The 14953-nt window shown below is 41.3% G+C and overlaps 1 protein-coding gene across 1 annotated transcript in view; it reads right to left on the bottom strand.

Moving 5' to 3' along the window:
- Window positions 1–10527, bottom strand: part of FAM155A (family with sequence similarity 155 member A) — a 614278-nt gene extending 603751 nt beyond the window's left edge. Inside the window, exon 1 of the mRNA XM_003789615.3 lies at window positions 9411–10527. Within this exon, the coding sequence (XP_003789663.1) occupies window positions 9411–10337 (927 nt within the window). The 5' untranslated portion in view covers window positions 10338–10527. The remainder of the gene's footprint in view (window positions 1–9410) is intronic.
- Window positions 10528–14953: the final 4426 nt, after the last annotated feature.

Genomic DNA, 14953 nt, shown 5'->3' on the forward strand with positions numbered 1-14953 from the left:
TCCTCATAGCCCTCTTCACATGGCATGCTATCCATGGACACCTCCTCATAGCCCTCTTCACATGGCATGCTATCCACTGGACACATCCTCATATCTCTCCAAACACAACGGCCTTCCTGTCTTTCAGCAGTCCTAATCCCAGCTTGTTCCTCCTCCTTTTTCCTTCTTACCTAATTCAATGGAACCAACATATTCCCAGTGACACAGTTTACAAAGCTTGAGTCTTATCCTCCCTCTACATAAGTTGTGCACTGTAAATTTGGTTTGGACTCATGAAAGTCTCCTCAATTTGATATTTCCTCTCCACTTCCATGGCCATGGCAATCATTTAGAATTTTCTGTCCAACATGTGGTGTTCATAAGCCTGCTGAGAGAATGGGGACCGAAGACCCCATTCTTGGCAAAGGAAAACACCCTCAGAAAAAAAGGGGGAAATTTAAAAGTAAGTTGAGTGAGTCAGAACAAAGAAAAGTCAGCTGGTTTACATTTAAGCTAGCCATTGCTAGCAAGCTTCCTGCCTTTTCTGAAATTCTAGCCTGTTGGGGATACAGCTTACAAACACCCTGCTGGGTCTGTGAGCACTCTGAGGAGAGTAATGGCCATAGAAGGGACTGTGGCAAGTCCCAGAAAAAGATACAGCTTCTAGGGCATTTCCTGCCCATTACACAGGCAAAGAAGATGCCCATTGTGGAGATTTGCATTTACCTGGGGCAGAGATCAAGGGAGTAGCTTGAGCCCTCAGATATGGGCAGAAGAGCTTATATCCCTTATGGCAAAGGAAGATCCTCTTTGGTGGTTATGGGAGTAAAATGCCTCCCTCCAATTCCTCAGAGGAGATTAATGCAGGTGGCGGTTTACTCTACAGAGAACTGTCCAAGTTTAACACCTCCCTAGAAATCTGTGTGTGTGATCTCAAGCAGGAGGGTCTCCCAATACAAAGCTCAGATTTCAGATTTCTGAAGGCCACCCTTAAGGTTAATAATAATAATGATAGGAGCTGATATGCTCACTCAGAAACTGCTGGCATCTTTGTTCCTTCCCTCATCTTACCCTCCGGGCAAATAGACTTCAATAAAATCAGAGTGGAGCAAGCACTCTGGGCCATTGCCAGAAGCCCACAAATGGGCACTAGACCCCTGAGCTCCCACTTTTAATTCTACTCTATGTCTCATGTCTCTTTCTTTACCACTGTTTCTGACTTTATAATTCGTCAGTCAATCACAGCCAATTTCCATAGGTCCCGCTCCCAGGTGGTACCCCAGCATAACCACATGGGGCTATTTAAATTTGGACTAGTTAAAATCGAATAACATTAAAAATTCAGTTCTTTATTTATCCTTGCCACCTTGTAATTGCTCAGGAGCAACATTGAGCTGATGGTGACCATATCAGACTGTGCAGGGAACACAGCATTTTCATCTCCACAGGAAGGTCTGTTGAAGACTGCTGGTTTAGAAGACCGTCCAATGCTCCCAGGAAAGACAGCAGCTTTTGAATTGATCTTTCTGCCAACCTACTGCCACATGATTGCCAGGGGTAAATTTTGAGGAAAAACAAAAGTTATCTCAAGTTAAATCAAGTTTTAACTTGATTAAAATTTGTCTCTGACATTATTCAGACAGATAATAAAAGTCACAGATGTTTCATGGGATAAGTAGTCCTTTGCAAGTGAGCACAGTTATCTCCCTGGATATATCTCCCATAACCCTGACACACCTTACTCAGAATTACAGGCCAAATGTGCCTCTTCAAATTTCTAGGCTGAAGTCCTAATCCCCACTGTGACTATATTTGAAGATAAGAGCAATAATGAGCTAACAAATGTTAAATGAGGTCATAAGGGGGACAGGGTTTAAACCAAGAAGACTAATAACTATCTAAGAGGAAGAAACATCCAATCTTTCTCAATGCAGGCAGATGAGGAAAGTCACAGTGAGAGGGTGGTTGTGTGCAAGCCAGGAAGAGAACTCTCCCTGGGAACCAAATTCTTCTGTACCTTGTCATGAACTTCAAACCTCCAGAACTGTGGGAAAACAAATGTCTGTGGTATAAGCCATCTAGTATGCAGAATTTTGTCTTGGCAGTCCAGCCAGATGAATGCCCTCAATTAAGGTGAATTTATGAGTTCATGAAAATTATCACAGGTGTCCAGAGTTTAGTTGCCTTTGACCAAAACTTCACACACATCCTCTCCCTGCTCAGCTCTAAATGTGAAATAAATAAACCTAAGTTTACTTCTGGTCTTCACACTACTCAGTCACATCCATATCCCCTAACCCTTTGACATGAGAAACCTGGCCATCCATCCCAGTTGCCCTATACTCTAAAATGTCTGTCTTCTTAGTTTGCTATGTCATCTGTCAAATGTTCTCAAAGATAAGTTTAAAATAAATAGAAGAATCAAATAAGGCATAATTTTTAATAGTTGCTAAATTTATATGGCTTATATGGGCTTATCATTCTAACCTCTTAATTCTTTGGGGTGTTTGTGAATATTCCTAATCAAAAGGAAACAAAGAAAATAGTTAAAATGATGAAGTGAACTTAATATGTAACATCACCCACCTGTTTGACCTTGGGATGGTTAACTGCATGTCCTTGACTAACCATGTGTAAAATTTATGATAATACCTCCAAAGTTGACATGAGAATTAAATGATTTAGAATAGTTTCTGATGTCTAAGAAACGCTACAGCCTGTTAGTTGCTATGAATGCTTCCTCCAGGATTTAAATTTCTGAGTGGTTCAAGTGATTTTCTGTGATAGCTAATACTTTGTTATGATCACTCATTTGTTTGTTAGTACAATTCTCCTTTCAAATAAAGTCCATGATAGTTCGTGACAAAGAAACCAATCCTTTTTCATGGAAGTGACAGCATATAGAAGAAAAGAATGAATCTTCAACTTGGGTTTCCCAAGATCCATGGTCCCTAGAAGAGCAGTTTCCACGTGGCAGGAGAGGGCATAGCCAAGTGGCATTAAAAAAAGGGGGAACAGAGGAAAACCCCAGGGGTGAAACAGGTAAGTCAGCAATCTCAATCAATCTCACGATTTTGATGGAATTAATGTGTAGTGTAGAACAAAGAAACTGGCACACAAAAACTCCAAGTATTTGCAGAGAAATGATCATTGCACTCACCCTCACAAATACGTATGGTTATACTACTGCTAAGATCAACAACAGTATTTAAATAGATATTATAAATATATATGTTTTGCCAAATGTTTTTTACCATCTATGATAGTTTCCACAATATTTTGTTTATAAATGACTGAATAAAACACCAAGTGGGAAAAATAAACTATTATTTTTTAACACTTTAGACATCCAAGAATTAAATAGCTTCATGAATTCTAATCCAATACGTGGTATAAATCATTTCTTAACAATGAAGAACACAGGTGAAACATCTGTTTCCAGTACTAAAGATCAGAATAAATTGGAAGAATACTTTAAAGAAATTCCATCATTTGGGTTATATGATACTTAACTTCTTAATCAGTAAAATTTAGATTTAGTTTTATAGAGTATCTTGTGTTAAAAATAAAAAGATAACTGATAATACAATCACTCCAGAACAGAATAATGATAAGGTCTTATTAAAACTAAATTCCAAATTAAATTTGGCAGCAATCTGTGACTACTTAGCAGTTTGTATCTCCAAAATACTATATAAATGACAACTAGTTATTCTACTATTATAGAAGTAAAAAATAAAACATGGTTTATCACCACAATGAAAAAAAAATGAAAAAAACATGAGTAACTTCCTAGGTTTACTGAAGTGAATAGATGAAGAAAGAATAGTCTTGAATCATTTTCTCGTAAAACCAACCATATACTTTTGAAAAAGTCTAAATTTTAGCCATTTGGATAGGACACAATCAGAGACAAAAATAATGAGGCTGGGACACCTTTAATCAAGTCGTTGATTAGTCTCCCAAAGACAGTCATTCAGTTTCTGTGCTCAAGTGCTCAGCCCATTGTGTGAGCACCGGAATAATGATTCAGTCCTGGCTAAAAGACAGAAAATCCACAGTCAGCTGACAAATCCTTAAACGTCCAAAACTCTGCCACTTTACACATTCATCTTCTGTCCATGTTATCGTCTGGCACAGTCCCTAAGCCAGGCCCAGTTAGCTCACCCCTCATCCACTTCCTCTGCCTCTTCAGTACATATTTGCTCCCCTGTCCTTTAGCTGTATTTTATTGCCTTCGTGACTTTAAAAAAACAGATCTGTCTGAGTTCTACTCTCATCAGCCGAGCAAACTGGATTACTGCATACTCCTGAGACACAGGAGCTGAAAGGTCATTTCACATTCATTCTCAGTGTCTACCAGGACCTGTCTCTCCACCTCGGCTGCACATCTGGATCACCAGGGAAACTTTGACGGAGCCCAGGCTCACATGTCACCCGCAGAACAGTAACATCAGAATCTCTTGGGGTTGGAGATACCCAGGCTTCAGTGATTTAAAGCTCCCCAGGATAGCCTATTGTTCTCCTAAAGACTGCTAATCTAGAGTTAATGTTCACTACTGTTGATGAAATATCTTTATGATATATATTAATATAAACAACAAAATATCTGATGCTTGACCATTGTGAGATTGACACAGAAGACAAAGTTGAAAAAGAAATTGAGAAATAAAATAAAAGCAATAGTTCAGATAATTCAAATCAAAGTCCTTTGTTTTAAATAGTTGTCTGTGCATTTGTTCTTATATATTTAACCCAGCAAGAAAAAATTACCTTCATAAATAGTGATTTATATCTGGGGAGGGATGAGACTGACAGCCTGCTTGACTTCCTTTCTTTCAAACTTCAATTCATCTTACTTATGCAAATAGTCATCTAGGAAGTGATTAAAACCAATATCAAAGAACAATTATTCAAACTTTTTAAAAAACAATATATAACAGCAATTACTCAGACTTTGTGATTATGCCACGTACAGCTACTAATTTGACCTAGTTACAAGTCCAAAGTAAAAATATGTATTCATTGGCACGTAAGACAATAGGGATGTAATAATAAGATATAATTTTAGGTGTTTCTCTATAAAAATAAAACAGATTACAAGCCAATAATTGTACATGGCACAAAAATATGAAAAGCAAAAATTATTTTAAAATTGCGATACTCTTTTTGATCTTATAAATAGCCTTATTAATGGTTAAAGTAGTCAAAATATGTATATTGACTATGTATCAATAAAAATTTTTTCTAAAGTAGTCATCTGTATGATCAGCCTTTTTGATTTAGTAGAAAAGCAATTCAACTATAAAAGTAATTTGAGGTGGTGCCTGTGGCTCAAAGAGTAGGGTGCTGGCCCCAAATGCTGAAGGTGGTGGGTTCAAACCCAGCCAAAAACTGCAAAAAAAAAGAAAAGAAAAATAATTTGAAAATGAAGTGGTGGAGTATAAGAAAACATCCATTTACTGCATTTCTCAACAGTGATGTAACATTACAATAGCACTTAATAGCAAAATAATACATAAGGTTCAAAATTTCAGTTAAATATGACATATTTCTTTTAAAAGTATACTTCCCTTTGAATCTATAATGCATGAAAGTAAAATAAATAAAAAAATTAAGAATTTTTTTTTCAAATTGCACATTATAAAAACCAAATTCTATGTTCTAAAACTGGGTAGTATTTGCGCCTGGTGCCTACAGAGAAGACAGAAACTTCCAGGTATCACAATTGTTATCCATGCCAATATCTGTAAAGTAAACTTTGGGTCAGTATCTGTTAAGTAAAAATACACAACATAATCTTCTTTAATATAAGATTATGAAAATAAAAATAAGAGAATTCATACATTCTTAAAAGTATAAATATTAGCATCACTACTGAAAGAACTAAGGTATAGATGGTACAATGATTTATGTTAGAATCTAATCTCAAACCTGGCTTTCACAGACTAATTGAGAGTATAGTAAATAATGCCATCAGTAATGAAAAAAATTTTAGTTGTAACATAAAAAAATTTATATTCCCTAAATAGCTTATTTTAATAATATTCTGAAGAATATTCAGGAACTAAGAAGTGGCACCATGTACGAGAAAATCTTTATTTAAATCATTGGAAATTTTGTAGCTTAGAATATTTTGTTTTTTAGTATTGGTGCCAACTTGAAGATTTTGACAGATTTGTCATATTCTTATTAAATATTTTTAAATAATACTATAAACTACAGGGAAAGATTAATGCCACAATATTTTCTACTCTATTTATGTAATATGGCAAATAAAATTCTACAGTATAAATGATATATACAACAGTCTTATTCTTTAACCACAACTTATTTTCCAGGTGAATACATATATTTACTTTTTAAGAAAATTAACTCAGCTATTTCTCAGAATATTATATGTAAAAAGTCTTCTCTGGTGCAGATGATTGCTGATGTGTTACAATACAAAGGTTTATCAAAGTAATTCCACGCTACATTTGATCTCCAGTTGCTGAGAATTCACGTCAGTCATTTAATTCTATTAGATCTATTTTAAAAGATTTCTTTTGAATAATTGGTCAAAAAGTTGTTTAAACAATTTTAATCAGAGTTATATTTAATCAATTTATATATATTTAGAATTTGGCAACTCCTTAATGAAGGGAGAATGTACTACTAGACAATAATAAACTCTAAAATGTATTAATCACTGTATTAATAATTTAATTATATGGGGATATGATAAAGTTAATATTATAAATATATTTTTTCTAAAATATAAATCCTAACAATTTGCTTTCTATCTAAAATTTCATTAAATATATTTTAAACTACTAAATTAATTTTTTCATGTATTACCAATTACATAAATATAATGCATTTACTTTTAATGTAACCTATGACTTTGTAGATACCTTTAAAAATGTTAAAAATGCATATAATTTATAACTTGAACAAGAGTTCTAATAATAGTAATTTCATAACTTCAAGAATATCTGAAATAAATAAAAGTGTTCAGAAACGTCAGACACAATCTTTAAAGCCAAATAACATTTTAGTCCGTGTAATATAGTTTGTATGTGAGTATGTTTGTGGCTTTTTCAGAATAAAAAAAAAATACAATAAACTAAGACACTACGCCTCAAGTACATTTCTACATTGATTTGTGAGTCTTAAACTAAGAACTCAAGCATTTTAAATTTGCAACTGTAATTTCTGAAAACAGCCATTATGAAATAAATGTTTCAAACTGACAAACAGCAAAAATTCTACAACCAAGAAATATCCGCATCACAGGTAATTAGTTCCCTGCTGCGGTGATGACAAACTTAAGTGTCCGTGTTTACTTTTCAGTGTGAGGAAGGATTTTTCTTAAGAAGTTAAGATGTTTATACAGTTAACAACTCCTACTTTTTTGTATTCTGTTAACAACTCCTACTTTACACAAACATGTAACCCCAAAGCATTCAGTAACATTATAAATGAGTGTAACTTACACTACGCCTTATACCTAGCTATGATAATGTAAACATAAAGTTGAAAATTAATTCAGGTTAAGGAGAAAGGTAACTTTTAATATATTTATTTGGACATGGCAACAAAGATACCTTTTGCATGCTCATTTGAAAATATGCTGCATTCTACTGACAAGACTGGCTATTTTTAAAATACTGAGTAGAACTTGAAATTATTAGAAATGAGGGCTCACCTTGGGGGAAGTAGGCAAATTCTATTAGTCCAAGCTGCCACTCTTAAACATCAATATGCAGAAAAGTCTCAACACTTTCATTAGTAGTAGAACAAGCAGACACAGCATTTACTGTTCTTTACAATTTCAGTCCACACATTTTGTCAAAATCAATAACTATGCAATAAATATACTAGTAATTTATTATTAATTTCTACCATTAATTCCCAGGCATGAGTTACAGTGGTATGTTTTTAAAAAAAAACAAGGTAGTAAAGTTTAATATACATTTAACTAAGTCAAATAACATTCTAAAGTAATTGTATAGACTCATATTTACTATTTCATAGATCTATGTTTCTGGTCTTAAATAATGATGATGAAACAAGGTCAATCTGAGTTTAGTTTGATTGTCAAAAACTGAACTAGTCAAACTAAAGTAAAATATGGCTCTTGAACTATGTGCATTTAAAATAGGCACTGCTTAGTCCAGCTGTCTGGTCAGAATGTCAAAAATCCTTAATCTTTATTACCCTTGACTGCACTTCTCAGTACAAAGCACTCAAAGCAAAGAGGGGCAGTGGCTCTGTCTGTGTGTGGGGTTCTGGGGATAGGAAAGAAAATGGAAGACAGAGAATGTGGTGTGTTAGTTCTTGTTAAAAGCAACGCTAGTTTATTTTTTTGTTTAAGAGATTACCTTTGGGACAAAACATTAAGGCTTAGAGAGGTTTTATCATTATATGGTTCCTACTAAAAGGTCACTGCAGTGTGTCCTCATTTTCAATCCATCTCTTGGGTAAACCTCGTTTCAGCACCACGGACAGTGGTGGCACTCCAGGAGGATCTGCGCACATGGCTGTATTGACTCATTCTTAAGAAACTTGCACAGATTTCTCTTTTCCCAAAGCAAGAGTTATAGTTTTTATTACATTCAATATAGATAGCTTAAATATAATATGAGCTATTAAATGTTTCAGCAAATTTTAATTTACAGCATCAAACATTTGCCATGTAACACGCCAGGCACACTGAAAAATCCAACCTAATTACATAATGTGTCTGATAAATAATCCAGCGTTGCTAACCAGTCACTAGACACCTCATTAAAACCTTCCACTCATAGTGAATCTCAGATCAATAATTACACAAGTTCCCCAAACAAAACAGAAAACTTAAAAGCACATAGGCTCGAGTAGGCCCCCAGACTCTCCAAACAACCAGAACTACCCTGAACAAGCATAATTTTTTTCCTACATAAACTGCAAACACTTTTTCTTATTCCTTTAGTCAACCAACTCCATGATGTCACTACCAGAGACTTCCTGTGTGCAAGACCCACATGCCAAACCAGAAACACCTTTCCCTGACTCTTCTGACTTTACCCGCGGGCATCACTATTCAGTCCCATCGCCATTCTTCTGGCGAGTCTTAGTCATATCGCATTTTTGAAAAGATGTAACAGCGTTTGAGCTAACAGCACAGGTGTAAGAAGCAGTAGAAGCACCAGCTTTATTATCTCAAAAGGCCAGGACTTCCCTGATCTTCAGGGATTCCCAGATGAAGGCGTCAGTCCACCAGTAATCCACCAAAGTGTCTCTCACCCAAACAGCAAGTCAAGCTCTTATAACCATGAAATCAACTATTAAAGTAACAAAACCAGAGGCAAACAGAGAAAAAAAAAAAATAAACACAAGAAGATACCCCAGCAGAGCAAGCGGAAAGAGAAAAGAACAGGAAGGGCGTAAAAGTCCACTGTTCCTACCTTGCAGTCTTCAGGACACGATTTCACCGAATACTCCTGGGACTGTAAATATTTATGGAGCACACTTTCAAACTCTTCGTATTTCTCCTGCGCATGGTGGTCATAGTCCTGGTAAGCCTCAACGCACTGCCTGCAAGTGGCCATCTCCCCGCCCTCCTTGAGCACCACATCCAAACTACAGTTCAAAGTGTTGGGGCTGGACAGCCCGGAGAACAACTCCCAAAGTGTGTAGGAATTACAAAACGAAAGGTAAAAATCCGACAAGTTCCAGAGAGGAGCTGGGTGCTCGCTCCTCACCTCCCGCGCCTCCCCCGCAGCGGCCACCCCCCGACTCCAGTTCCTGGCGCACACGGCGTCCGCATTCTCCACGGTGAAGCACTGGCCCGAGGAGGCGCCCTGGGGGTAACAAGTCTCCAGGCGCCACACAGGTCTGGCAGAGTTTCCTAGAAAAAGAGCCTTGCTCCGGTTGTTTTTGCCTCGGCTGCCCTTGCCGCCGCCACCGCCGCCGTCTCCCGGGGAGGGGGGCAGGGTGGGGGACGAGGAGGCGGAGAGGAGTCTGTGTGCCTGGGCGGCGGGCGAGGACTCCCCCATGCTCGCCAGGAGCGCGGGCCAGGAGGGCTCCTGCTGCCGCGGCCGCTGCTGCTGCTGCTGCTGCTGCTGCCGCTGTCGCTGCTGCTGCTGCTGCTGCTGCTGCTGCTGCTGCTGGCGCTGCTGTTCCTTGTCCCGGGTGCGGGTCAGTTTGGCCTCAGCGCAGAACCACAAGTGATCAGAGAGCAGGACTGTGAAAAACAAGAGAGATGCCAGAGACAGTCGCCATTTCTGAGCCCTCTCTGAATCGATGAACGGTTTCTCGTTCTCCCGGGGTGCTGCCAACCAGATTTTTAAGCCGTCGTCATACTGCCGACACATCCAAGCACCCCTGGTCATATTTTGGGAACGCACAGCCCTGGCCGACTCCACCGTGAGGGCTCCTGTGCCAGTGTCACCACAATATGCATTGACTTAAAGGTTTAATTTCCTTATCCCCTCCTCCCGTTTCTTCTCTCTTTCTCTCTCTCACCCTCTCCCTCTCTCTCTCTCCCTCTCTCTCTCTCTCTTTCTTTTGCCTACATAAATATTACCAGGCTTTGAAGGAAGATCTGACTTGCTTCCGACCTAATCATCAGCCGACCCCAACCCCTGTAGAGTGGGAAACAATAATGCAGAGAGAGAGGGAGAGAGAGAGAGGGAGAGAGAGGGAGAGAGAGGCAGGCGGAGGAGCTGAGGCTGGAGCGGGTGGCCAGCGGCGAGGCTGAGTGCGGGAGGTGATGGTGGAGGCGGCGGGGTGGCTGGCGCTGCTCCTCTCACCCGGGCATTGTCAGCGCGCGGGTCCCCATGGCCCTGCTGAGGACAGCCCGCTCTCCCCCGCCGGGGGCATGCCGCGTCTCCGCTGCCCACTGACGGCGACCAGAGCGCCTCCCCTCCTCCTCCCCTCCTCCTCTTCTTCTCCTCCTCTTCCTCCTCCTTCCTTTCCTTCTCCTTTTCCTTCTCCTCCGCCTCCCGCTCCTACTTCTCGCTCGCTCTCCCGGAGTCCGGAGCCTGGGCTGCCACCGCCGGCGGGGCTGTCCCTCCCCCCCACCCCCCACCCCGCGCTCTAACTGCTGCCGCCGCCGCTGCCGCAGGTCTGCCCGCGGGCGCCGCCGCCGGGGCTCCGACTGCTGACGCCGCCTCCCCCCGACCTGCGGGCCGAATCGCCTGGGCTGGGCCTCCGGAGAGCCACAGTCATCTTCAGTCCCCGGGCTAAGTTGCCGCCATCTTCGTCCTGGAGAAGCACTTTTTTGGGGGGAGCGCTGGCTTTTGCGTCATCTCCTCCCGCGCCGAGATCGCTCCCTCCTGGCGCATTGGCGCCGGGCTCCGCGCGGGAGGCGGCGGCGAGGACGCGCGGGGCCGGAGGCGGCGGGCCGGCGGCGCAGGTGGCCCCCGCCTGGCCCCGAGCCCCGCGCCTTTCGCTCTTTCCTTCCCGAGCACCCTGCCCACTCGGTTGTTTTCTTTGATCACTGAAAAAAGTCAGAACGCAGACGGCACGGCCGAGGACGCTGAGGGCTCCGGCGTCTCCCACGCTCCGGGTCTCTGGAAAAGTCCTGGTTCCGGGCGCCGGTCAGAGGTCTCCACCCGGGCGAGGGTTTGGGTCTAGTCGGCTTGAGTAAGGAGTGAGTGCTTCCAGCGGGGAGGCTGGAGGTCAGCGAGGAAGCACGAATTGGCTAGAGGAAAGACGAGGTGACATCTGGTCCCTTCGAATGTCTCTCGGGAGCCCTAGACAACTGCACATCAGCCACACGTTAAGTTGTCGTCATGTGGTTTTATTACACCCTGGGGTAATAAGGGGCTGGGGTGGGGCGCACGTGTGTGTCTACACCCGGGTCCGTATTACTGTCCATTTCGGTCCATGTTTGCATATTGGAAAGTAAACGATTCCGAGGTCTTAGGAAAAATCCCGAAGAACAGTGCTACCTGGGTCACTGCCTCGACCTCTCCTCCGCGTTCGGCGGCGGAGTCTCTAAGGACTCTCCTCCGAACCGGAACACCTCGAGCTGTCCTGACACCCACCCAGCCCCCACCCGCGCCCGCCGCGCCCCGCGACCGCCCGCCTCGCCCCGCCGCGGGGGGCGCCTCTGGGCCCCGACTTCCGCAGCGGCGGGCGCGCCGGGCTGCCCGGGCCGGTCGCTGCAGGCTGAGTCTCTGGTGCCCCTTAGCGTTGGCTCTCGGAGTTCTGAGCGGAGACGGAGACAACACACTGGGAAATTCTTGAGTCACTTGTATTTGGGGCTCGCGCGGGTCGACGCTGTGGGCAACCATAGGTTTCCTTTTATCTTATCGGAAGATCCGCTCGGTGTTCCCACTCGACGCGCGGCAGCAGGACGCTGCGCCGGCCGCCTGTGCGCGTGCCACTCTGGTGGGGGCTACGACGGGGTTCTCTCTGTCCCTTTCCCTTCCCTGCTTTCTGGTGACCCTAACGCCCTGCCCGGGTGCACATTCATAGCGTCTTGTTAGGTGCCTTGGGGTTGGGCACTGTGAGTGTGGAGGGCTGGGAGGGAGAACTTGGGGGTGATGTCAGAGAAGCAGGCAGTTTTAAAACAGAAAGCTGCAAAACGTCATGGGCAGGATTCAGAACTCAATGGGCAGCGTAATAAAGTACTGCTATACTAAATGTTACCCATGTCAACTTTAAGTTCCTCCTAACTCTATGTGACGACCACCACAAAGCTGCATCCATCTGACGGCTGGTTTTCTTGCTACGTGTCATGGAATGTTTTCAAAGACCATTTGTGTAAGTATGTCATTCTAGTACTTTGGAATTCAGTGCACTGAGTTTCTGATTAATGTCATCATTTTTCTTCATACATTAAACAAAAATATTACTAACAAGATTGTTTAGCAATCAGGCAACTCTCTATACTTTACAGTCGGCCCTTATCCACAATATCTCATAAACTAAATATATATGCAGGCATGTACAAGCATTTAACACACAATTATTATCACAGAAGTACCATATAGACATCTTAGAAAAATTATAAAGAGCAGAAGAGAAAACTTAAAAAGTCACAGAATTGATCTGAACATCCACCTATGCCCAGCAGCCTCCTAATATTTCTAATCTCCTGTTTTGTGATATTTAGAGGCCCAGATTTTTTGTAGGATTGAAAGAGGATAGAATACACTCCACATTAGGGTACATTTCCCTTTAATGTTGCAGATCTTCACGGTGGCTCGGATATTTGCATCTCTCTTGCTTTGAGTGTGTGAATAATGAGAAAGAGAACTAGAAACGAGAGAAATAACATATAAAATTAAAAGTTGGTAATTCTCAAACAAGTTTAAAAAAAGCAAAGGAGGGTTCTGTCATTTTTACCTTATATTTATGCAACTCTAGTCAAATTATGTCACTTTTTATGTCAAATTTTATCTTTCAATAACAGAGTTAATTCTGTGTTTTCAAGTAAGCCTTGTTTCTCACAAATTAGCACACTTTAATAAAAGACAAATTTAGGGGTACAAGGCCACCAAAAGTAAACTGTCAACAACCAATTCCACCTTTGTTCTTTGGTTCTAAGGTAAACCCTAGGAAGACAGACGAAAGACCAGATCTGGCCTACTGAAGTTTAGTCAAAGGGTAGAGAAAACCAAGAAACCCAAAACTCACAGTAAAAGAGACTGTGTAAGCATTAGCAATTATTGAGACTTCAAAGTAGAGCAATGACCTTCGATCGGATTTTGAGAGAGACCAGGAATGAGTGGGCACTGGGGGCATTGATTGGGATCCAAAAGGAATCTTTAATGAAGTGGGAAAGGACATTTCAGAGGAAGGACAATGTTCAAGGATGCAGGAGCTGAATGGAGCCCAGATCCCTGGAGGGTCCACAGGAGGGGGGCTGTGCTGGCTGTGACCTGTACCTCAGGAAAGCACAAGTGAGGAGGCCAGAGAGAAGGGCTGAGGCTGTTCTGAATAGCATCATATAATTTGCAATGGAAATTGGCCTTTCTCCTGAGAGATATTGGTATTCGTTAAGAAAATTTAGATTGTGATTTAAATGTTCATTTTCATTAACATCATTGTTCACTCAAGTCAAAAGGAGGAATATGTTCAAAGAAAGTGTTAACCAGATTAATAAATGTGGATTATTTTTAGTTTATCCACTAAAATGTTGCACAGTGGCAAAGAAGTGCAAAGGGGTTGGGTGGAATGTAGGTTTCATTTATCAGGAAAAGCAGACTGTGGCGTCTAGAAACTCCCACGTCGGTTTTACCTGGGACTGTGACTAATGGCACAGAGCAGTTGAATAGTGCAAGCACATCTCAGTAGGCTTCTGAATAGCAGAGAGTTCCAAATACATTACGTTGAGGGCTCTGGCGGCAGGATGTACTTTATCCAAGAGAACACTGCAGAAACAACCTGCGTACGTTCCACAGAGCAGGGGTTACTGTTCAGGCTGTCATTTATGTTCGTAACCTTCAAAGATTCAAAGTTCTTAAGTTATTTGATGATGCTTATTTTCATGGACATCTGTGCTTTTATTCCTATTTAAATGGCTAAATTTGCTATGCCTTGGAATAAAGAAGGGTTTCTTTTTTCTTTTTTTTGCAATTTTTGGCTGGGGCTGGGTGAACCTGCCATCTCTGGCATATGGGGCCGGCACCCTACTCCTTTGACCCACAGGAGCCATCCAAGAAGATGGGCTTCTTATTCTGCCTTTATATTATAAAAACAATAAAGTGATACGTTCGTTGTCCTCTCAAAAATCCATCCTTATTCCTTAGAGTTACCATTTGCAAAATGATTTTACCACAGAAGAGCAGTCAAATTGAGATTATCTTCTTTTGTAGTGAAAACCATTATTTCTAAATACCCATTCTCTAAATTGAATAAATAACAACCCTGTGGTCTTGTCTTTATCCACACTGAACGCCTTCTGAATGCACAAAAATAGACACACCCGTTTTGTTATTCCTATAAACAGTGCTACATATAAGTGAAAGTAGATTACATTCTTTTTTTTTTTTTT

This window comes from Otolemur garnettii, unplaced genomic scaffold (genome assembly GCF_000181295.1).
Source record: "Otolemur garnettii isolate 467f Iridium unplaced genomic scaffold, OtoGar3 scaffold00034, whole genome shotgun sequence".
Lineage (NCBI taxonomy): Eukaryota > Metazoa > Chordata > Mammalia > Primates > Galagidae > Otolemur > Otolemur garnettii.